This window comes from Anser brachyrhynchus (assembly GCF_964034855.1).
Source record: "Anser brachyrhynchus genome assembly, chromosome: Z".
NCBI lineage: Eukaryota > Metazoa > Chordata > Aves > Anseriformes > Anatidae > Anser > Anser brachyrhynchus.
In genome coordinates, this window is record NC_137697.1 from 53,126,381 (window position 1) to 53,149,611 (window position 23,231).

Genomic DNA, 23,231 nt, shown 5'->3' on the forward strand with positions numbered 1-23,231 from the left:
GAGAGATGGCCATAATAAAGTATGCAGACAACACGTTTCAAGTGCATCTGAGTAAGCCATTCATCTCAAAAGAGTTTAAGAAGGGGTAGGAAAAATTCCCAGCAGAACTGCCTCATAAAAAAGCTTTCAGTAGCTGTCCCTTTAAGTTTCCATGTCAGCTATATTGCCAACTGTTTCCAAAAATCCATATTTCAATAATTCTGTAGCAGCACAGTTTAAGAGAAAAAAATAGGTACAGTCAATCCCATTGGCACCTTAAGTGACTGAATTTCAAGATGAACTGAATGTCAAAAAAAATCCAACAGATTATTTAAGTCAGCTACTTCTTCCTAAAGCAATTATAAAGCAACTACAATTACTAAACGTAAATTTGGTGAATGTCTAGTGAAGTAGCCTTTGAAAATAGAACTCATTAGGCAAATGATATTTCTCATGTTTCAGTGAGCCACCAGATTATTACTTACCAGATCATTCCCTTCCTTTCTTACATTACAAATAATACAGAGCATTTTTTTTTCTGGACAAGAGCATCCCAATCTGCAGAAATATCTTAATAACCTTACCTGCTTTCTATATATAGCTTTTAGCCAGAACTTGGATCCATGCTGCAAGCAAGCTAGAGTAACAATGTTTCTCTGATAAAGATCACCTATCTATGTATTACTCAGCTTCATACATAGCAGACCTTCTTTTTGCTTTTGCTACTGTAGTACCTGTATTTTACCCCTCACTCGCTACAATTTTGGCATTAGAAATCAAACTTTTTAAAATATTACTAGCTTATAGTAACAGTGGAATTTTCAGTGAAATTTCTCAACTTACATTTGTTAGTGCTCAGGGCTTCTTCAAGATGAATGTAGAAATCAGACTTCTGTGCCAGCACTCCAATGTTTACCACCTTTGACTAGTCCATGAAAGAGTAAGTGAGCATACATGAATATGCAAACATATTTTTACATCTCAATTAGATTATTTTCTTGACAGGATAAAAGGCTCCAAGAAAGAAAGCATTAATGTAGATGCACTAAAAATAGTATTGTAAATCCTTTAGCAAGATTTGTTAGGACTAAAAATTTATTTAAGATTTTGTTGTAAAAATATACTAGATAAACACTATTATACTGAGTCTTGTTTTTACCTGTGCATCATTTTCTTGCTCTGGAGCAGCATATCGGGGTATAAGACCAGGAACTGTTGGGATGAAGAAAGGGGCTGACGTGGCAACTTTTGGTGGCTCTCTTGGTTTGTTTTTTTTCTGTTAATTAGATATTTGAATAAAGTCAATCATAGCAAGAACAAGTGAATTTTTTTTGTAAAGAGATGAATTTTTATAATTTCACAAATACTACTAGGATTAACTGAAAAGTAAACATATAGAAAAACATGTTTTGCTACTGAATATGAAGCTATTATTTAGGACAACATCAAATCCCAGAAACTGTGAAAAGCAGTCTTTTGCAGTCTTCTACTTCAAAATCCTGAACTGTATCAGAAAAAGTACGATCAAGTGTTGCGAATAGATAAATGCAGCTCATAGGTCAAAGTCAGGTATCAGGCATCTGGCTGTATGCTAGTATTTTTTTCAAATTCTCTCTTTTTTCGTTAATAGGAATGGCTGTCAGTTGTTTGAAGGCAAAACTTAGAACAGATTTAGAAGCATGCATAAACTGCATTGACATATCTGGTACAGATAGCTATTTTGTATATTGTGGAAATAATAATGGCAAGAGTTAATAAAGAAATTCTTAAGAAGGAAGAATTGTTGAATACCCAAGTTAGGACAACTGTTTTATACACAGAAGAAACAGCTTTTTTTTTTTTTTTAAACCCGCTTCTTAAAAAACACCATCTGAATACTACAATAAACAATGATGTGCCTAATATTATTACCTTGATAATATCAAGATTGAGGAGGTTTTTCCATCTTGATTCAGGTAATGAGGAAAGGGTCACCAGCTGTTCTCCCAATTGCTCAGGCGAGTCATATTCTACCATTTCATCACATGTTTCTTCACCTTCTGCCACATCCACATCTTTCGAAAACAGATTATCTTTTATGAACATACATACTTAACTTTAAAAAAATGAAAATAAAAACACAATTGTTTCTTTCACTTTTTGTTTTAAGCATGCATACAGGAGCTAGATATATGGGTGCTAGTGTAACAAATTGCTGACAAGCCACAGAAACAAACTTTGTCAACCCAGTGAAATACTAAGTTGAGAACAATTATGGCTAAAATGTAGAACTGGATAGACAAAATTTTAAAGACTGACAAGATAAATCTGCAAGAAAATGCCTTCACTTTCTACTTTCTTTTTGCACAGTACTACATGGCTGAAAACATCAATGTGATAGAAAAGCCTAAAGGCATAAAGGAAAATGAAACAAAAGCTTTGAGCATCCAAACAAAAAACTTACACTAGCTGAAGACAAAAAGTGAATTCAAGCGTTCAGCCAGAATCAGTTCACAGATTAAAACATTAAAAAATTTGGTGCAAAATCCCATTTTCCTAATTCAAGTATCTGAAATAAGTATGTGCTTAATGAAGCACTTAACAGAGAGTGGGGGTTCGTTGCTCTTTTGTGCAGTCAATAGCTAGGTGTGTCTCTCCTCCTGACAGAGACCAAAATGTATGTATACTCAGCCTTAGGAGAACTGCAAAATTTAGCAGACAAGATCTCCATCTAGAGGCCTTCAACACAACTATTTCTACTAAATGTGTTAAAAATCCAGCATAGGCCTTTTTTTACACTAGAAAACCAACACAGGAACGTGGTATGTGAGCTGAACCCAGTCCTGTTGCCAGCGTGATAACATACAGCACAAAGTACCATGGCATAAATGCAGACGAAAACATTGGAGGAAAGGGGAACAAACAACAACCTCCTTCCTGCTGCCAAGCAGTAGTATTTATTTCAAAATGCTCACGGATGTCACAATTGAAGGTACTTAACAGCAGTCTGGGCTTAAAAAAAGCAAGAAAATAGCACAAGCTCTCTTATTACCTACAAAATCTACTTAAATAAGTGGAAATAATCACAATGTAATTATGTATGTCTGAATGTAGAAACATTAACAGATTTTAGTAAGTAATATTAGCATACAAAGAGTATGCCAAAGAATGCCAAAAATTATAGAAACAATAGGAAAAGTTCAGAAACAGAATGTTAAGGCGCACTAAGTTTTCACCGAGGAAACGAAAAGTGTCTTCTATTTGAAATTCATCAAACTTAATGTATTCAAGATTACCTTGCAGAGGGCAAGTGCCAGGGAGTGTCACCATAGAAGGTTCATAGTCTCCTGGAAGGGGCCGTAAAGAAACAAGTGAATACAGAGAACGGTTTGACCTGGAAAATAAGACAGCCACTTTTAAAGCAAGTTTCATGTGAATGGGAACAAGCATTTTAGACAGAATTCTACTGCAGTCTAATACTACTGCACTTTGACTATTCACCAGATTCTATTCAAGATGAGGAAAATTTATTTATTAGATAAACACAAAATGGTATGTGATGATACACATTGTCAAAATGTCTGAAACTATGGCAATATGAAATGAAATTACTTCAGGTACTGACAATTTCTGTATTATTTATTTGAAATGGCAAAATTACCTAAAAAACTTGCTTGTACTTAGTATGTGCAATATATTATGCAAATATAAATGAACATCTTGCTTTCACATAATTTCAGAGTAGTACATTTAGCAAATGTTCTTTGAATTTGGAACCTGCACACAAGCAATTCTGACAATGACTTTCTGTCAATACAAACTAGGAATAAATAAGAAAACATTTGCCATTATTCACAATAAAGCACTTTTACTTAAACACAGAAAGGTCTAACAAGTGAACACCTCTCAGGTAAAACTACAGCCAAAGAAGATAGATCTATCTGCCAAAGAAAGAAGAAAAAACAACCACAACAAATGTATTAAATGGTCTGTTACGTTAGTCCTAGATCTAACCAGCCATTTGTTTTAAATCTCTATAAAAATGAACTAAAATAAATTTTTATACCTGTGCTGATCTATCAATAATAAACAAACAATCATAATCTCCAAATTCTACCAAGATGTCTCAGACAACGTTGTATACTAGGAGAAGAAAACTAGTCCTTCGGATAGTGACACTGCATGACACTGACATTTAAAAGGGGCAGAAAAAAAGTAGAGAAGAGCCAAGGAAAAACTTTAGGAATGGCATACCAGGAATTCTTTAGAATAAGAAACGGAAAAAAAAAAGACTATTTAATTATCAGAGTATCTTAACAACGAGAGATTTAAAGATTTATAGATCACAACAGTGGAGAATACCTCACTCTTTTAGAAACTAATATAAAAAAACTCTTGAGATGATACTTTGTAGAACAATCATATACTTGCCATGAAGATGTTATAAGAATTCCTCCCCACTTGAAGTTCTATGCAGAAATAGTTATGTTACATACTCACCACAAATAAATTCCAAGATCATCCACATGTGCTGAAGCTAGAAAATCTCCTGTAGGAGACATAGTAAGACTCACTGCTGCAGAGTCTAGCAGAAAGCAATCTATGAGGCTAAAGAGAGAAGAGAACAAAGAAAACCTGAACAAAATAAACTTTTTTTCCTGTACATATCTGAATTACAGCACAAACAGGACTGAATGCAATCAGGACACTGGAAGCACATATGCCAGCACATTAGAAGCATTCAAATACAATACAAACAAACTTAGCAAATGAATGGCACTGGGCAACAAGCCATGTACCTCTATAATTTTTTTTTGATACCAGCTACAGGTGGAATACTTATGCTACCTCCTTACACACCCATATTTTGTGGAAAATATGCTGAACCATCTGTACACATTAATTTCCTTAGATCTAATGCTAACGTTTTCAGCGGCAGTAAGTTTCATACTTCCAGTCAGCCCCATGCTGGTCTAAACTCATCTTTTAGTTCTCTGACATTAGTTGTCAATCCTCTCTCTTCAGATACTTCATAAGCACACCTGATTAAAACTAGGGTCTAATGTCCCTAAAGTACAGAACGAACTGTACCCTGCAAAATTTGATCATTTTCAGTATTTCCTCTTGACAGTACACAAACTTTTACATGATATATATTGTTTCTTGATCATTCTTTTTACTATTACAGAAAACTTAAAAGTAATTGAATATGACAAGTAGCTCATTGACAGAAACAATAAAAACTGAATGGAAAGCATGAATGAAAGATTGCTCTTTACAGACAAAAACCAAAAGTAAAGTGAGAATCAATGACGGCAGCTAGTTCCACAAATCTGTTCTGTTCACAGAAATATATTAATGTAAAAGAGCAGTTTAAAATGTAAAATCTTGGGAGCACATCTTTTCTTAGGTACTCAATACTTTTACACAGGTTTGATGAATCAAGTTTAGAAATCCACTTTTGTACCTTCAATAGAACTTTTAATTTCATTTGCATGCTGCTAGAAACACATTACAAGTAAAAAGTTAATCAGGTAGGAGCCACATAATGCACTACTTCTGACAAAATATACAAACACTAAACTAGTTAAGTGCTAGAACATGTATCAGTGAGTGTAAAATGGCTGGAAGATTTACCATAAATGCTGCTTTTAGTTGTAAATCCATCCTTTTACCACAATCTTTATCAGTAGCTGAGAATTATTGTTCAATAAAGTAGCCATAAGAAACAAATAAAAAGCAGAAGTAACAATAAATTTAATCAAGTCTTCCTTACCTATGGAATTTAAGCCATGATTAAAATTACAGAGTCAAGAAAAAAAATCTGTCCATCTTGGAAGGGTAATGTGAGACATGCCCATGATTTTCACACAAAATGTGTCTATGCAAGGTGTACTGCAGAAAGAAAACTGAGTAACACCAAGGTTCCTGCTTGTAAGCACCTCTACATAAATTGGTAATTTTTCCCCAATTCTCATAAAGCCCTACATAAACAAGCATTAACAGTTAAGCTGCATTCTCAAGTAAGAACAGATGCTCAATAAGTAAATGGTATGACATATATTAAAGTCAGTAGGTATTTTTGTAACTTAAGACTTTGTCATGTTAATCATGTTTTTGTATTAGTCATGTTAATCATTTTCTATCTTTTCAATATCAAAACTCAATCTTTAGAATGCACAGTTTATAATTCCATTCTTCTACTGAGCAGCACACATGCTACAGTAGAAGTAAAACAAGCATCTGACTTGATATTAAGAGCTGTTCCTTTTCAATATATTCCTCAGCCTACAGTTACAGGAAAACCTTTTCTTAAAATAAAATTTTAAGAACATTAAATTTTTATTTGAGGAAAATTTGTAAATCTAATCATTTTCAAAATCAGTGTGTGTCATATACCTGTCTGATTTCAGCTTCATCAGAACTTCTTGCAGTTCTGAAGCAAAACTTATCATATGTTAAAATGAACGTAAGTGAGAACGGGCTTCTATTCAGAAAATGAAATAGATTAATACTTCAGCATATCAGAAAGCCTTCACTTTAAGCAATCTCTTTCCATTTAGATTATGGAGCTACTTCCAGAAAAATTCACACTTATTCATACTTAAATGACAACTCCCGACTTCATCATATCTTCAAGGCATCGCTAATCTGTATTCCCCAAAAAAAGGCACAGAACCCAGTCCACATGGGTGACTTTGATTACTTGGACATTCGTTTGGAAAATAACATAGTGTTGAACAAGTTGTCTGTCTGGTTCTTGGAATGTACTGAAGACTACTTCTTGCCAGTAATGCTGGACATGACTAGGAACAGTACACCACTCTATTTACCGCTCACAAACCAAGATGACTTATTATTCAAGGTTATTCAAGAACAGTGTCCTGGAGGCAGAAGAACCATCCATCCCTGACAATGGGAAAGGAAGAAGGCAGAACAAGAGACCGTCCTGGTTTAATGACCAGCTTTTGGGTATACTTAAATGGAAAAGAAGAATACCAGCTATGGAAAGGTAGCCAAATACTCATTAAGGACAAGAGCCTTGCTAGGATATGCAGAGATGCAGTCAGAAAGGTTAAGGCTCCACAAGAAATGAAACTGGCTGAAGATGTCAAGAAGAACAAGGGTCCTTCAGATACATGAACAGTAATTAGAAACACAAGAAAGACACAGGCCCGTTACTAAATATTGCAGGGGAACTACTTACAAATAATACTGTCAAATCAGAGGTTCTCAATACCTTCTTCACCTGTCTTTACTGGCGTAGCTGGACCCAGATCTCAGGAGGAAAGAGCTATGACTACTACTCATGTGTTGACCCACCAGCAGTGTAGGAAGGGCTGGTTTCTGGCCTCTAGAAAGGGCTAAACTCACATAAACCTACAGGCCCAGATGGAATCCACCCCAGGGTTTTAAGAAAAGTGACTGACATTGTTGCAATACCTGTCTATGATCTTTGGAAAGTGGAAATCAGAGGATGTCCTTGATGACCAGAAGATGGCAAATGCCACATATCCACACGAAGGGCCCAAAAGAGGGCCCAGGAAAGTATGTGCCCTCTTACATGTCTTACTGCAGTCCCTGGGAAAGTAAATAAATGAGTCCTCCTAGGAACTGTTGCAAGCCAATTGAAGCAGGTGACTGGGAAAAAACAACACAGATTTAGATTTACCAAAGGCAAATCATGCCTGACTAACCTGGCCACCTCCTACAACAAAGTAACGAACAGTGGATATTAATTACCTGGACTTCAGCAAAGCACTCAACAACGTTTACCACAGCCTTCTAGCCAAACTGGCAAGATACAGACTTGGCCGGGTGGTCTGTGAGACAGGTAGGAAATTGGCCAACAGGCTACAATCAGAATGTGATGATCAATGATTGTAGGTTGGGTGGGCAGCCTGTCACAAGCCACATCCCCCAGTGATTGATTCTGGGCTCCATGCTGTTTAGAAGATAAATGATCTGGACGACAGGATTGAAAATACCTCCACCAAGTATGCTGATGACAGTAAACTAGGTGGGTGAGGTGGACCTCTCAAAATGAAGAGCCACCTAACAGAGAGACCTGGACAGACTGCAATAGTAGGCAAGCAAGAACTGTCTGAAGTTTAATGAAAGTGCAAGGTCTTGCATGTGGAATGACATAACCAAAGATCCCAAAACAGGTTAGGATCTATGTGGCTGAAGAGCAGGGTTGCTGAAAGGGATCTGGGAGTCCTGGCAGACATCAAGCTGAGCACGAGTCAGCAGTGTGCTGCTACAGCAACAAAGGCAAACTGGATCAGATCAGGCTGCATTTGCAGTGGCATCATTAGCAGAGATAGAGATGTGATCATACCACTCTACTCAGTCCTTCTCAGGCTGCCCCTGGAGTACTGTGCCCAGTTCTGGTTCCAACAATTCAAAAAAGATGCAGACAGACTGGAGAAGGTCCAAAGGAAGGCTATGGATATGACCAAAGGACTGGAGCACTTGACCTTTGAGTAAAGGGAAAGAAAAAGGTCTTTCTACCCTGGAGAAAGGAAGGCTCTAGGGGACCTCACTCCAGTACTTAGAGAGGCTAGGAAGAAGATGAAGTCTCTCCCTTTGTACAGAGCCACATGAAGAAGACAAGGGGCAAAAGATACAAGTGGCACCAGGAGATGTTTTGTCTTGATGGATGACAAATTTTTAATATTGAGAACAGTCAATGTAACAACCTCCCCAGGGAGTCACCATTGCCGTAGATTTTCAAGATGCAACTGGTCAGGGTGCTAAATTATCCCATCTAGGCTACCTTTTCCATGAAAGCTAGGATCTTACAAGGTCATTTCCAACCTGAGCTGTTCTACAATTCTATTACTGCTAGCACTGCACATAATTAACATACTGGATACTGTGCTCATTCCCCACGTATAACTTTGAGTATCATATAGTACAGTTTGGTGACATAAACAATCAAGAATGACTTTTTACCATTTAAGAGACAGAAAGCAAACTATAAAAAGTTTTGCTATAGCTTTTTCAACTGACTCACCATCCGGATGGAAGGTCCCAAGTCTTAATGGTACAGTCCATTGACGAAGTTATTAGCCAGCGACCATCAGGACTGAAAGTCTAAAATAAAATACTAAATTTAAGGCCACAACTGACAAGTGAGGAAGTTCTCTCTTACACAGTTGAAGATTAGATTGCTCCCTAAGATCATGACGAAATAGTCTGGCCAAAGAACAAAACTGACACACCTTATTAAGAGAGAAAAGGACAAAAATAGAAGCTATTTCAAAACAAGTCTAAATATACTGACACAGGTTACATATGGCTTTAAGTGAAAGCATTTTGGTCCTTATTTTTACGTTAATGACAGAAAACACTTAGTACAAAACTGAAGAAATCAAATACTTCCTTGCACTAAAAACTAAATCAGAAGCTAAAAATAAAGTATTTCCGTGAACACTACAAAGCGCAACTACACAAGATGTAAATGAGGAAATATCAGTGTGTTGTATAATCTCAGATCTGTTCATAGTATGTATTTACCTGGTTTATTTTTTGTACATGCGCAGTTCAGGACTGTAGCAGAATGTTATGCTCAACTTGACTTTCATTATTTCTAATGCTTTATTTTGTTAAACCCAAAATTAGCTTCTTGGAAGGCTATAGTAAAACCCCAAACTACATTAAAAATACATTGCCATTTGAACATGATAGATTTTAACTTGAAAACGAATGTGGCCAAACTATTTCACTGTTCATCACTGAATATAATAATCAGTGACTGAATATATGTAAAGAATTCCATCGTCTTTAAAATGAATTTAGCACATGCATACGTCACCTATTACAGTGAGTTAACAATTACCATGTCATTAATCCGTCCATGGTGTCCTGAGAACTTCCTGACAATCTTCCTGGTTTCTATATCGAAAACACTAATACTGAAGTCATCAAAGGCAATTCCCAGAATACCACTGCCAAGAATAAGTAGCACATATGATCATGAATACTCAGAGATTAAAAAAAGGAAAACATCAATAACCTTGCTCCAAAAATATCGTTATCCTGAAATAATCTCAGAGAAACCAATTTACACACTCCTTCAGACTAGTACTACATCTTGGACAACTAGCAGTCTGTTGCACTTCAAGCACCAAAAACTTAAACTTCATTAGAAAATTTGTCATCCTATACTTTTATATGTACAGCAAAACAATACGCATATGAAATAGCTTTAGTTTCTTACCTGTCTCTGTGAAGCAGAATTCCACTTGGAGAAGATGAAAGATCAGTGGAGTGAACTAGATCTTTAGTTTTGAATTTCCAAAATTTAATTAACCCTTCACTACCAGCTGTGATTGTCAGCTGGTTTAATCCATCCACTGCTAACCCCCTTACGGACCCCTCATGTGCTGCAAATTAAGGGGAAAAAGAAAGTTTTATTTCAGACTTGAAACACAGTTTAGAAATCAGCATACTGCTGAATACTGTTCTGTTTGTCTCTGCTTAACTACATTAACTGAGCCATAAGCATGTGACAAACAATTCCAAAGTGACCTGACAAGACTAGTTGAATTTTAAAGTCTTTGTTTATTTTATCAGTACAGAAACCAAATACACAAAACCAACTTGTATTCAAGTAAGCATCTAGGAATACATAAGAATTCAAATAACAACAACAAAGTTGTGCATAGTTGAAGCTGAAGATTAGGTTTTCAATTTAGGAGGCTTTTTTGAACATTCAACTTAAGGGACTTTTTTTTTGTATCATTTAAGGATTTTTTTCCAAGGAACTTGACCACTTCACACAGAATTTACAGCTTCAGATCTTGCACAAAGTCTGTTTGTTCCCCCCCCCCCCCCCCCCGACAACTTTACACTGCATTGTAAAGATAAGCCATAGCTCCTCTGTTTTTAGATAAATTTTATTTCTTACTCTATGCCTATGGTTTACTGGCCATAATCAAACTTAAAGAATTGATCCCACTACCAAGGTATAATGATATTATAAGAAACCACTTCAGATTTCCCAAGTTAGATGGCTTTTAGAATCCCATCAAAGTTTAAAAGTTCATCAGGACTCTTTGTTTCTACAACCAAAAACATCAGACTATAAGGGCCCTACTATAAATTGCAGATTTACAAAGCAGCAGCAAATATACACAACATGAAATATATGTGCACAACCACTAGAAGGAAATGAACACCATTATTCACATAAAGTCCTAAGTTTGCAGCAGGGTAATCTGATAAAAAGTATTTGCAAAGAACTGGAATTGCTTAGGATTTCCATTTCCTGAGTATATAAAGTACTCTTTCATTTATAAGCAGGCCACACAAAACATGTGAAACTACCTCAGAGAAAGAACAGCGTAACAAGAAGTATAATAACAAGTACTGGATATGTGAATATCTCAAAAGACAGCTGAGACCCCAGGGTCGCATTTTAGTGCTAAACATATTGGTAACCGACAAATTTATGTTGATTAAAATGAAATAGATGCTAATGTCACAGCTATTAAAAGTAAGGGGGATAATGTCCTGCAGAGTAGGTCTCAAATTACTTCTGATTATAGTACAAGCTAGGACAGTATAGGGTAGTTACAGAAATGGAAAGGATTCATTCCCAAATTCAACTCGGGAAGTATGTTAGATTCCTCATATGACAGAATACTAAATCGCTGCTGTTCTGTTAAGAGTCAATATTTTAGAAATTCCTACCTCTTTCTTTGCCATAGCACCCTCTGTGAAGGCCAGACTGCATGTTATATACATCTACCCGTCCTGTTGACATCCCAATTACAGCGAAGTTCCCACAGCTGGTAATGTCAACAGCCTTTGAGGGGGAAAAAAACAATTATGAAAACAATTCTTAAAATGTATATCTAGTTAGCAAAATTGTTAGAAGATAACTAATGTATAATAGGAATGCAAAATACTGTATGTTTTTATTAAACTTCAAGGAAAGTTCCATGGAATGAACAACAGATCACATCTCTAAACAGTGGAGAGGAAATACTAAAATAAACCAATCTGCAATAAGTAAATAAGGCAGCGAATGCTTATGAAGGATAATGAAATACTGACTTGGTGACGTTTTCATTCAGAAATATACCTAGTAACATCAAAGTTGTAATCTAAATGAGTAACTTAAATAATCAAGGAAGGCATCCATGATTTCAGTACCTAACATATGGACCAAGCATACCTACTGCCACTCTGTTTGAATACCAGTACTGCCGATGGCACGCCAAAACAGGCTAAATTCACACAGAGCTTAAGTAGTGAGAAACAATGGTCTAATGTCTTTAGAAAGACAAAGAATCTGTTAGGAGAAAGCAGGTATTTACAGCTGAACTCATCTACCACTTAAATGCTACGCATAATGTCATAAAAACAAAATTTACCCTAAGATAAATCAGTACTATGAACACATAGCATATGAACTACATGTGCCACAGAAAGTACTTGTATTGAAAACTGGTAAACCCTCAGTAAACATTTATATATCTTTTATTGACTGCTTGACTTTCATGGTGGCCAGTTCAAGTTGCAAAGCATTTTAAAGAGACTATCCTGTCTGCAATTTGAAAATACACTTTTCTACATTGCCAGGAAAAGAAAAGTGTCTTCAGCAATTTGCATTCACAGCAGAAGTATATCAAAGGCATACAGTCAAATCTAAGTCATTATGAGAAAATATTGGTAAATATAAACCATTTAACCATCTGAATTTGAAAAACTGAATCTTCAGTTAGACTGTATGCTTAAAGAAAAAAATGCATATGCAGCATTTCTCTTAATAACATTGCAAAACAGTTAGCAGGACACACTAAGCAATCAGAAAGAACTCCGCAAAGCAACTAAAACACCTCTAGACAGTGCTTTTTCATTATAAATATTGCTTCTGTACAAAATCAAAACAGCATATACCATAATACTGATATTATCCTAAATACACTTACTGTTGCATATATATCAACAGGCTTGTTTTTGCTAAATTCTTCTGGCCTCAGTTTATGAATTCCCATAGAAGTTTTCTGATAGTTCCAGGTTGTACAGGTTATATACCCTTGATGACAGGCAACAATACCATCCCAGTCACTTTGATGTGCCACTTCTGCAATGCAACACACACATTCGTTTCAGAAACAAGCATTCAATCAAATAAGCATTTTCTGATATCATAAGAATTAATATTTTGAAATACCCTTAGGCAAAACGGTTTACATTTAGTGTTCTTGCTAGACAGATAAAGGGTTATCATTTAGAAAAAAACGCCTGGCAAACTGTTGTGCATATGCTATTAAAACTAAAATACTAACAAAACCACACACATTTTTCTGGATTGTCACATTTCACATCTTTATATATTTGAGTCTATGTGGTTTGAAAAGCATATTTAAACATAAATGGTTTTGGTTAAACTGTTCAAGCTGTACCTATTTCCAGATGAGTATCCTAACATTTTCTTAATCTGCTGAAGCAGCAAAAGACACTAGTTTAACCACTTAGAGGAGGGTTTAAGAGCTACCTCTACGTCACATAGTGAAAGTTTTTTCTGTGTTTGTGGAAAAACCTTTATTCTAAAACTTATTTGTTATGGTAACAAAGTTCTGATAATATGATCAATCATATGGACTTCTAAATAACAAGTAAATTTGCATTTTTTTCCTGGAATTAATACGTGAAAAAAACTTTTTAGATCTTGAAATTGAGTAATTCTAGAACTTTAAAGAATAAAGTAACCAGGAACAAGCCAGTTCACCCTAGCAATGGAAGACAATATAGCAACAAAGAAGCAACACTAAGCAAAATGTACTTTAATCAGTGCTTTCTTGTGCCCCCAAACATACCTAAGGTACTTCTGATACCTTAAGCCTAATACCTTAATAACTTAAGCAAGCAGAACATCTAACATACATTTAAAAAAATGCACACACACATCTACATCTTTCTGCAACAAGTACATATCATTGAATTGTGCAAAATGTAACTACTATATTTAGTAAGAGGGCTACACAAAGCTGTAAATTCAAACCTCTCAAAACACAAAACACTGAACCATGGTTGGAAGGCAAAAGAATAGCTGCATTTAAGATAAAAACCTGAAATCTGAAAAGGAGGTGCTTCATTTGAAGAAATGAATTTTGATAAAGCAAATATAACTGCAATTCCACTTCAAAAGTTAGGTTCATTGAATCACAAATGAACTGAATAACTGAAATTTTACTTTGAAAACTGAGAGAAACTGGCAGATCAAAAAATCAGCTGCTACAACTAAGCATTCTTTAGCTGACAGATCTTCCTGCTGGTTCTCCAACCTCAAGTACCACAAATGCCAGAAGATACTGGCTCTCATGTTGGAGATTTGCAAGCCAACAGCAGGTTGACCCTGAAGATGTTTGAAATGAAATGCTCTTTTTTGAATTAAGAATGGAATTTAGCAGGTAAAATGTCATTTTAAACTGTCATTCTATTGCTCATGAAGGGCCATAATCTCAGTAATTTCTTCTCAAAACAGCACAATCTTTCAATACACTTGTGTCTTTAAAAGGGTTAAAAGATAAGATGAAGATGGGACAAGTTCTATCATATATCACACAGACTACTTACCTGAAGCAAAGGCTGTAATTGGTGGAAGTGCCATTGTATCATGCTGAAGACCCTTCTTTTTTGATTTCTTTTTGTTAATTGAACCTTAAAATAAAAAAAGCAAGTGTCTCAATCTCACGATCTGAGCTCATTGGTTTAAAATAGATTATTTACTACATGTAAAGTTCCTATAAAACTTTGAAAATTTTGACTTACATTTACACAGCACTGACATTCTGCAGAGTCTGAAAAGCTAAGAAGATTAACAGAGTTCCTGTCAAAATTTATGTGATGCTGAGCTAATTGTTACCCTAATATATTCACAGACATACTACTCAACTCATTTGTTCTGGGATGTTGTGCTGACATCCTCAGGCAGAGATCCACCATGACAGCTAAAGGTGTGGTCATAGAGACATGACTATATAAAGCAGTATACAACACCCAGTCATTTGAATATCCACAGACTCAGGAATTTTAATTTATGCCCAAAGGATATAACCAATCAATTAATCTGTGTCTGTCTATTTAAATATGTATAAAACCATATACAGAAATTTAAAAATAAGAATTATCTCAGTCTGTCTGAGCCTCACACTACAGGAACAATGAAAATATCCCTTAAACATGGCAGTGTGTAGATGATGTTTTTTTTTAAATGACACTCTACAATAAATCAAAGAAACTGAAGCTGAGAAATCTGAATGAACTGTATTAATTTAGCCTATTAAACAGAAAAGGAAAATGAACGGGGGAAAAGGAGTTAAAATGAAACACGAAAAATGTCACTTAACGATTTATATATTTTTAATACAAAAATCATGCCCAATGCTTCCCACAGTGAAATAATACTCCTTGTAGGCTACATAAATTACTCTTCCAAGTATTTAACCGGCCAAACACTTCTGAGAGTTTTATTTATACATCAGGAGGACTGAGTTTGAAGAGCAGATGAGGTGAATAATTTTCATATAATAGTTAAAGTGAAAACAAGACCTACCTAACGCTGTGACACCTGTTTACATAAATACTTTTGCAGTTTTTTCATCAATATTGGTACTTTCACTGAAATACTTACCACGTCCTAAACTTTTATTGAATCTTTCATGCACTGTTGAAAAAGACTGCAACGTTCCATCTTGACCTGACAAAACATTAGCAGAAATCACCGAAGGGTGAAAACGAACCAACTTTCTACTTACTCATAAACTATCTGAACAAGAAAAGCAGAAGATAAACTCTCAGAAATCTCAGAACACCATAATAATTTAATAAAAATTCTCATCTAAGAAAAAATACAGGTAAATTCTAAGTACTGGAATTAATGAAGCCCAGTTTTTCTATGGCCTATATTCCAATTCCTACTACTTTACACATGCAGAAAATGACCGATTTTTTTTTTTTAATTATCTTCTCCATGTTCAATTACTCTGTCCCCTACTTTCTCCACCACAATATCTAGCTGTTCCCAGCTTCTTATCATTGCTACTGTATATAGACTATGTTCTTCAAGTAACTTCATAGTATCTCCCTAACTTTCCCATAACTATACACTGCTCTCACCAACTACAATATTCTTTTCTTTTTCTCTCTCTACCTAAGACATGCCATAGCTGGCTAAGAACTACACCGAAGTTAACCAAACACAAATGGTAAAGGCTGAGTTCCCCATCTCTCCTGCAAACCAGGACACTAACGGGGCTTCCCTGCTCTATATAGTGTCCACTGTTCACAGTACTTAGAGGATTTTAATTTAACAGAGGGACAGAAGACTCAAATTTGAAACTGTCAAACAGATCCAAACACTGTTTGGACCTGACAAGGTAGAATCAGAAACTAACAGAAAATGTAATTGTACAACACATGTAAAATCAAAGGCACTATATTTGAAGGTCAGAGGAATCACAGAACATGATTATCAGGAAAAGAAGTAAGGAAACAGAAAATTATTCAAAGTGAACTTAAAGAATCTGAAAGACATTGGAACACAGAACTCAAGCACCTTTACTTGTATATTGTGGAAGGAGTAACAAAAAGCCTCTGTAAGGCTGAAAAATTCAGAGGCAGTACACTGTAAAGAAAAAAGATTCTTTTGCATAGGAGCCAGGATAAACATACTGGGAACTGGGAACAACATCAAGCAGGATGAAGCCATGGACATTAGTGATTTTTTATTGTTTATTTGTAGGGATGCCTGTCTAGAGAAAACAGTAGCACCTGAAAGGCACTGCAATCTCATTTTTGTTGCATGAAGTTTTATCACTGGTTCAGAAAGGAATGTAGAGAGTCAGTCCCTTTACACTGCAGAAAAATCAGATCTCGAAGCTTGAGACCTCAGAACTTGCCTGTGTGTTCACTGCATATTTTTCAGTACAGTTAACAAAGCAGTGAACTACAATAACAAACTTGAGGATTTGTTAAGCAATGCAATTGTTACCGTGGCTAGTCTGGACTGAGCTGAACTACAGTCAGGTAACTAGCTACTTGAGTCCAAGTTACGTAGTTGAACAACCAGCAAGAGATTTTAGCACAGAATGGTTGAGGTTGGAAGGAACCTCCAGAAGTCACCTTGTCCACCCACCCTGCTCAAGCAGGGCCACCTAGAGCAGGCTGCCTAAGACCACGTCCAGGTGGCTTCTAAAGATCTCCAAGGGAGACCCCACAACATTTCTGGGCAACCTGTTCCAGTGCTCGGTCACCCATACAGTAAAGAAGTCCTTCCTGATGTTTAGATGGAAGCTCCTGAGCTCCAGTTTGAGCCCCCTTCTCCTTTCTTGGAGAAACAGTCCCAGTTGTGCCAGCCTCTCCTCACAGAAGAGGTGCTCCTGTCCCTGAATCATCTTTGTGGCTCTATGTTGGACTCTTCGAGGATGTTGTTGTCCCTCTTATACAGTGTGGGCCAGAGGTGGTATACCAGTGTATTGCTGGGCCATATTAATGTAACATTCATCAAAATGTAATGTTTTCAAGTGTTGCTCATGCAGACAATTTAATTATTGCAGAGCGATTAAAGATTAACTGAAGTCTCTCTTATTCCATTTTTGAAGTGCTCTGGGCCACAAAACTATCTGAACTAGACCATTAAGGAAATTAAGGACTATTAATTGATTCTAAATATGTTAGTTTCTAAGGAAGGGTAGTCACAAACTTTTTACATTAATATCTTGGTACCAAGTGACCTTGGCAAGATATAATCCAGATACAACTAAACTGTAACAAATTACAAAGAAGTCATAAACCACAACACTTGCTCAAACTTGGGAAAAGTGGAGTGGCCCCTGTAAGTTATAAAATGCATTGTTTCCTATGTTTTTCCTCTGCTACAGTTTCATGTGTTTCATAACTAAGTTTTATCCATAATATCTGTTACATTTATTTGTTTTATTGATATAAGCTCAGGATGTTTTCCTTATAACAACAGGAAGTCAGATTGAAGAATAAGAATGAGAATTCATACCTGCACTGAGAATTTGCTCTCCGTTTTGTCCATGGTATCTGATTTTTGTTGGCGGTGCACTATGTCCCATTCGACTTCTCAATACACGACCTGTGCCACCAGGTCCATCAAAAATCCACACCTGCCTCCCCAAGAAAAGCAGAAAAATGAAGGTGTTGAACATTGCAGTGACAACAACTAAAATTCTTGGCAGTGGAACAGGGTAAACTGAAAGCTGGTACAGCAAACCTCACATACTGGCTTTCACATTTGACACTAAAACTCTGGAGGTTTAAAACACAGCAGCAAATTGCTCTCCACTGTTCATTATGCCCCTCCACCAGATCAAAGAATGCAAAACACAAGGGACATTTATCAACTACAACAGTTCAAAACACAGAATATTACATAAAAACTGAAACAGATAAAGGCTTAAGTTAGTAACTGTGGTTTGGGATGTGTGGATCCAAAGCTTTATTCTTCAAGGTTACCACGAAGCAATCGTGGAAGCTAGATCATGGCAGCAAAACCTTAAGCTGCTCCACTAACAAATTGGCTGAGAGCTAGCAAGTTCAGTAATTTGAGTTTCATTATATTTGTTTCGTTTGTAAACTGCTACTTTAAACTAGAGTACACATTATCACTTCAGAGGATTGTAGGAGAAAAAAAACAACACATAACAGCAAAGAGCAGTAGCTATTATAACTTACCCTTATAGCATTATCAGCACCATTAGTAATAAGAAGTGGCTCTCCAGGGACAAATGACATACCAGCTATCGCTGTGGAATGGGCATTTCGCATTTGACTAATAAGTTTCTTCTCTTCTAGATCCCACAAAGCAATGTGTCCAACAGGGCTACCAGCTGCCATTACTGGGTGTCCATCTGCTCAAACAAAATTTAAGAGGTTTGCTTCTTGACATTCAGTTCATCAGTTCCTTACCAACTTTGTACATCTTAAAACTGATGAAAAAAAAAAAAGATCAAAACCAAAGGAGAAAAAATCATTAGCAAGATATGGTGTTTTTATCTGAAACATCCTAATATTTCAAACTGAAACTACATAAAGGTGACTTATAATGATTATAGAACCAAATATATCTAAGTTCAGCAACCAAGGCTGGAAAGCCCATAGGACCTTGACCTGCAACATTTTTTAAGACATTACTTTCTATCTCAGGTTTTTCCCCGAACTTGTAAGCCTTCACACTTCAGGACGTGAAAGCCATTGTATTATCACTCTAGAAGTTGACAGTGTATATATTTAAATCCTGTTAATTTTTTGCTCAACAACTTGCAAAAATAAATTCTCTAAGCTGATTACATCTTTATCCAATCACCCTAAGTAATAATTAAAATTCTAATTTCAAGGAATTTCTAATTTTTGTTCTACTTCATGTGTCCCGTCTAATATTAAGGAAACAAATACATCACACTAACTTCTAAAAACATATGACAAATACTCTAGTAAGTATGTTTAACTCTCATAGTGTCAAGATAAAAAAAATCTGCTGTATCCTGCGTAACTGGAAACTAACCTTTTAGCTCTAATAAAATAAAAGCACGACTTCAAATTACAATTGCACACTTCATGGACAGCCAAAACAGGCCTAGAGTTTTCTTCTGTGGTATGGAAATTTCTTCACCAGTATGGGATTTGCCAACTTCATTCTCATTTAAATGAAGAACATTTCATTTAAATGAAGAACTCAAATACTGAAATAAGTATATGAATTCAAAGAACCAGGTTATACTTGCATTACATCCTAACCATAAAGACAGGAAGAGAGACAGATTAGAGAGAGATTAGAGAGAGTCTGAAGCTGCATGTTCAAGCGGGCAAGTGAAGTTATTTAACATTACTAGCATTGAGTTAAATGTCTGAAACAAAAATGATCTCTATACTTTGATCAAGTCTCTCCAGGAGCATCTCTCATCAACAGGCTTTGCACCAATGTACATGCTGTTAAGATTTGCATGTTTCTCTATTCATATGACAGACTAGATTCAGTATCACAGCCCTGTAGGCAAGATCGGTGCTACAGTAACTAGCTTGAGTATTTAGTAAGAGTTCATTGGACACACACAAAAAGAAGTGAATATAGTGTTCCCCTGAAACAGTCATTCAGTAGTCACCCAAGTATTAACATTCTAACTTGTCTTCACTGGGAGGACACTACAGAATTAAGTTTGGATAGGAACTTAGCGTACTGATTACTCTGCAGTAACTCCGATACTTGTGTACTGTGTTAGCTCTTGGCACGTAAATAACTGGCTTATTTTTCTTTAAAGAAAAGTATTGTATGCCACATCTCCTGTGCGCTGATTTAGTACATTGGAAAGTGCTATGAAATAAGCCTAATCTCTCTTACTTTTTGGTAACTTTTCTAGATTACCCACAGCCTTTGAAAACTGAAACTCTCATCCCAAACTTTGGTTCACAAATGCTTTTTCAAAACATTTTCCCAACTTCCATTTAGTTTTAGTGATTTTATATGTATTTTCAAAAGACTTACCTGTACGAAAAGATATTGCTGTGATGGGGCCCCAGTCTTGCTGAAATTTCATAAGAGTTTCATCAAACTTAATATTATGTACAATGATATGACCAGATACAAGACCAACTGCAACAACATCCACAGCTGGGGCCTGCAGGAAACATTGAAAGACAACTGGTGAAAAAAGCTTGCCACTACCATATTAATACCAGTACATACAGAACACAGCATCTAAGAACAAATAGTGTAGAAACAAAAAGGCATCTCATGAGATCCTCTATCTACATTGCCATAACCCAAATTGAGCATATAGTAAATCTAAACCAAAAAAAGAGCTGCAAGATTTTGCACCTACTCTTCACAGAATAGAACGATTCAATTTCCATAAGTTAGAACTCCTTGGAAAAACACTGCAAGTTTTCTGTATTTCTTGTAGACCATTATGCACCCTGTCACATGCACGTATTTAAAAGTTTTACACAAAAGTTTGAGAACTAAACATCATTTTCAAAGCTGTTACCAATACTTTAACCACTACCAGTAAGTTTTAATTATTTTTTATAGCTAGAAAAAATGAAACTACAAAATCTTCTACTGACTCAGCAAAACTCGCATTTTATTAACCTCTGAGGTAAAAAAAGATTTAAACAGCAAGAAACTGCCAGTGTCACAAAAGTCACATGATACACCTACATCCTGCAAACAATTAGTTTCTGTGAATTAGTTATGTAATTAACTGAATAAAGACTGCAGAAGTAATGAGCACAAAATGGCTAAGATGCTAAACATGGAAAAACTGGGACTAGAGGAAGGCTATGTAATTAGCCTTCAAGTCTACCTCTTTTCATCTAATATGTTCAAGAAGGTTTTTAGTTTGACTTGAGTGAAGATAAGTCATTTTTACTGCTGCAATTTTAAATTACAGTGTTTTGTTTGCTATAGTTCACCAGTTATATAAGAAAATAAGATTAAAAAACCGTACTAACTTGTTCAAGAGTTGTGACCCCTAAGCCCCATCCTGGAAATGAATACAAGAGTTTGCTGGAAAACAGAAGATAAACCAATTATAACTTTTCAGGATTTTCCACATCAAAATGGGTGTTCTACATGCATTTACACAAAAAAGCATGCCCCTACGCACCTTTTAAGAGGAAAAAAATAATACTGATAAATAAGGTTCAGAATAAAACTTACAGTAAATTTTTATTTGAAAAAGTTAGCGTCGCGCTTTAATACTTAGAAGGCGACACAATCACATAATACGGTAGAGAGAAGACAACCCATTCTACATCAGTTGCTCCCTATGCATTTCTGCTTTAAATACGCCTCTTCAGAATTCCTAACATCAGCATAGGAAGCCAGTCTTCTTCCAAAGTAAATCCCTTACACAAAGACACTTCCTCATACTACAAGTACACCCATCTTGTTTCTTTCAAGAACATAAACGGCCAAAACATCGAGCCAAATTAGTCACACAGTACTTATTAAGGGTGAAATTATAAACACATAATTGAAAAATTATTCTATCACCAGATATTGATTATCATTCTTAAAAGAAGGCTAGCAGCCTTCTACTCCCATCCCTCACTTTCTTCTCTTGACAGAGATTATCAGTATTTCTCCTCAGTTCAACAAATTAGTTTTTATATAATTGTGCCAACGCCTATCCACAAAATGTTTTTTTTTGTTTGTTTTAGGGAACAAACAAAGGAAAACAGAAATTGCTTAACTTAGCCATGTTGTCAAAAGAGCAGTAACATGTCTATAACTTCTTCCTTAACTGTATGTGAATTTAAGACATCTAAAGAAGACCTTTAACATCTAGGATATACTGCATCTCTTTAAAGAGACCCAAAAGTAGTACAAGTGCAGACACTTGCTTTTCTGTACTTTTTAGGTTATTTCTACTTCCTGATTTATATAGCATATACTGTGTTTCCAAAACATTTGAATATGAAGCAAAAAGTTACCGGTACTTTCACTGAAAGTATATGGTACTTACAGGAATAAAACACTGGACTATGCAATTTAACACTTATTTGCAGTATGTACATTAATACATGGCAACAGTGAACCTCCCTCTAACTTTAACGAGTTAGAAAGCAGTTGATCATGGTAAGCATGAAATACTGTCATTATGGACAGTGCTCTACTGGGATACACTCAGAGACAACTACATGTCTACACACCTCTTTCTTAAGTCTAAGTATCAAACACTAATTACCTCCACACCACCTGCCAGCAGTTCCTTGGACCAGCACCAACCAGAAAAATTATGCTTGGAAAAGTTGAGGCAGGAGGCCTGAACATGCTTTTACTATCATTTTAATTATTTTCATGGGAAAGCTATGTGATTCCAAGAAACTAAAAAAAAAGTAACTTGATAAAAAGAATTCTTGAACAATCCCTGACATTCTGCAGAGACAGTAAACAACATGTAATTTGAACAACATCAGCATGCAGGGAACAGCAACATTCTTTATTCCTGGAGGCAGACCAAGTGATAACTTATGCCAAAGTGATCAGTAAAATATTCCATGTTCAAACGCTGCCACAGCTAAAAATATTAGTTGACGTATATGAAACTACCTGGAGCATGAAGTATACCTAAGATAATAAGAATCTTACTTGGATCTTATATTCCACAGCTGCAAGCCCCCTTGCTCACTCCCAAGGAGAATTTTATTCAAATAGGTGCTTGGATGCAAAATTGCAGAAACCGCAAAAGTAGCTTTATCAAAAACCACTTGAAGATACTCCTCTG

General features: G+C 35.9%; 1 protein-coding gene across 2 annotated transcripts in view; it reads right to left on the minus strand.

Annotated features, from left to right (window-relative positions):
* WDR36 (WD repeat domain 36) overlaps positions 1 to 23,231 on the minus strand; it is a 32,557-nt gene that overhangs the window by 3,966 nt on the left and 5,360 nt on the right. For both annotated transcript variants that reach the window (XM_080573221.1, XM_080573222.1), the window contains 17 exons: positions 23,096 to 23,228; positions 21,454 to 21,508; positions 20,486 to 20,618; positions 18,679 to 18,854; positions 17,990 to 18,110; positions 15,611 to 15,676; positions 14,554 to 14,637; positions 12,903 to 13,057; positions 11,659 to 11,773; positions 10,184 to 10,349; positions 9,803 to 9,911; positions 8,978 to 9,057; positions 4,459 to 4,566; positions 3,255 to 3,352; positions 1,891 to 2,033; positions 1,139 to 1,255; positions 823 to 904 (listed from right to left, as the gene is read on the minus strand). In XM_080573221.1, coding sequence (XP_080429347.1) covers positions 823 to 904; positions 1,139 to 1,255; positions 1,891 to 2,033; positions 3,255 to 3,352; positions 4,459 to 4,566; positions 8,978 to 9,057; positions 9,803 to 9,911; positions 10,184 to 10,349; positions 11,659 to 11,773; positions 12,903 to 13,057; positions 14,554 to 14,637; positions 15,611 to 15,676; positions 17,990 to 18,110; positions 18,679 to 18,854; positions 20,486 to 20,618; positions 21,454 to 21,508; positions 23,096 to 23,228 — 1,941 coding nt within the window. The remainder of the gene's footprint in view (positions 1 to 822; positions 905 to 1,138; positions 1,256 to 1,890; positions 2,034 to 3,254; positions 3,353 to 4,458; positions 4,567 to 8,977; positions 9,058 to 9,802; positions 9,912 to 10,183; positions 10,350 to 11,658; positions 11,774 to 12,902; positions 13,058 to 14,553; positions 14,638 to 15,610; positions 15,677 to 17,989; positions 18,111 to 18,678; positions 18,855 to 20,485; positions 20,619 to 21,453; positions 21,509 to 23,095; positions 23,229 to 23,231) is intronic.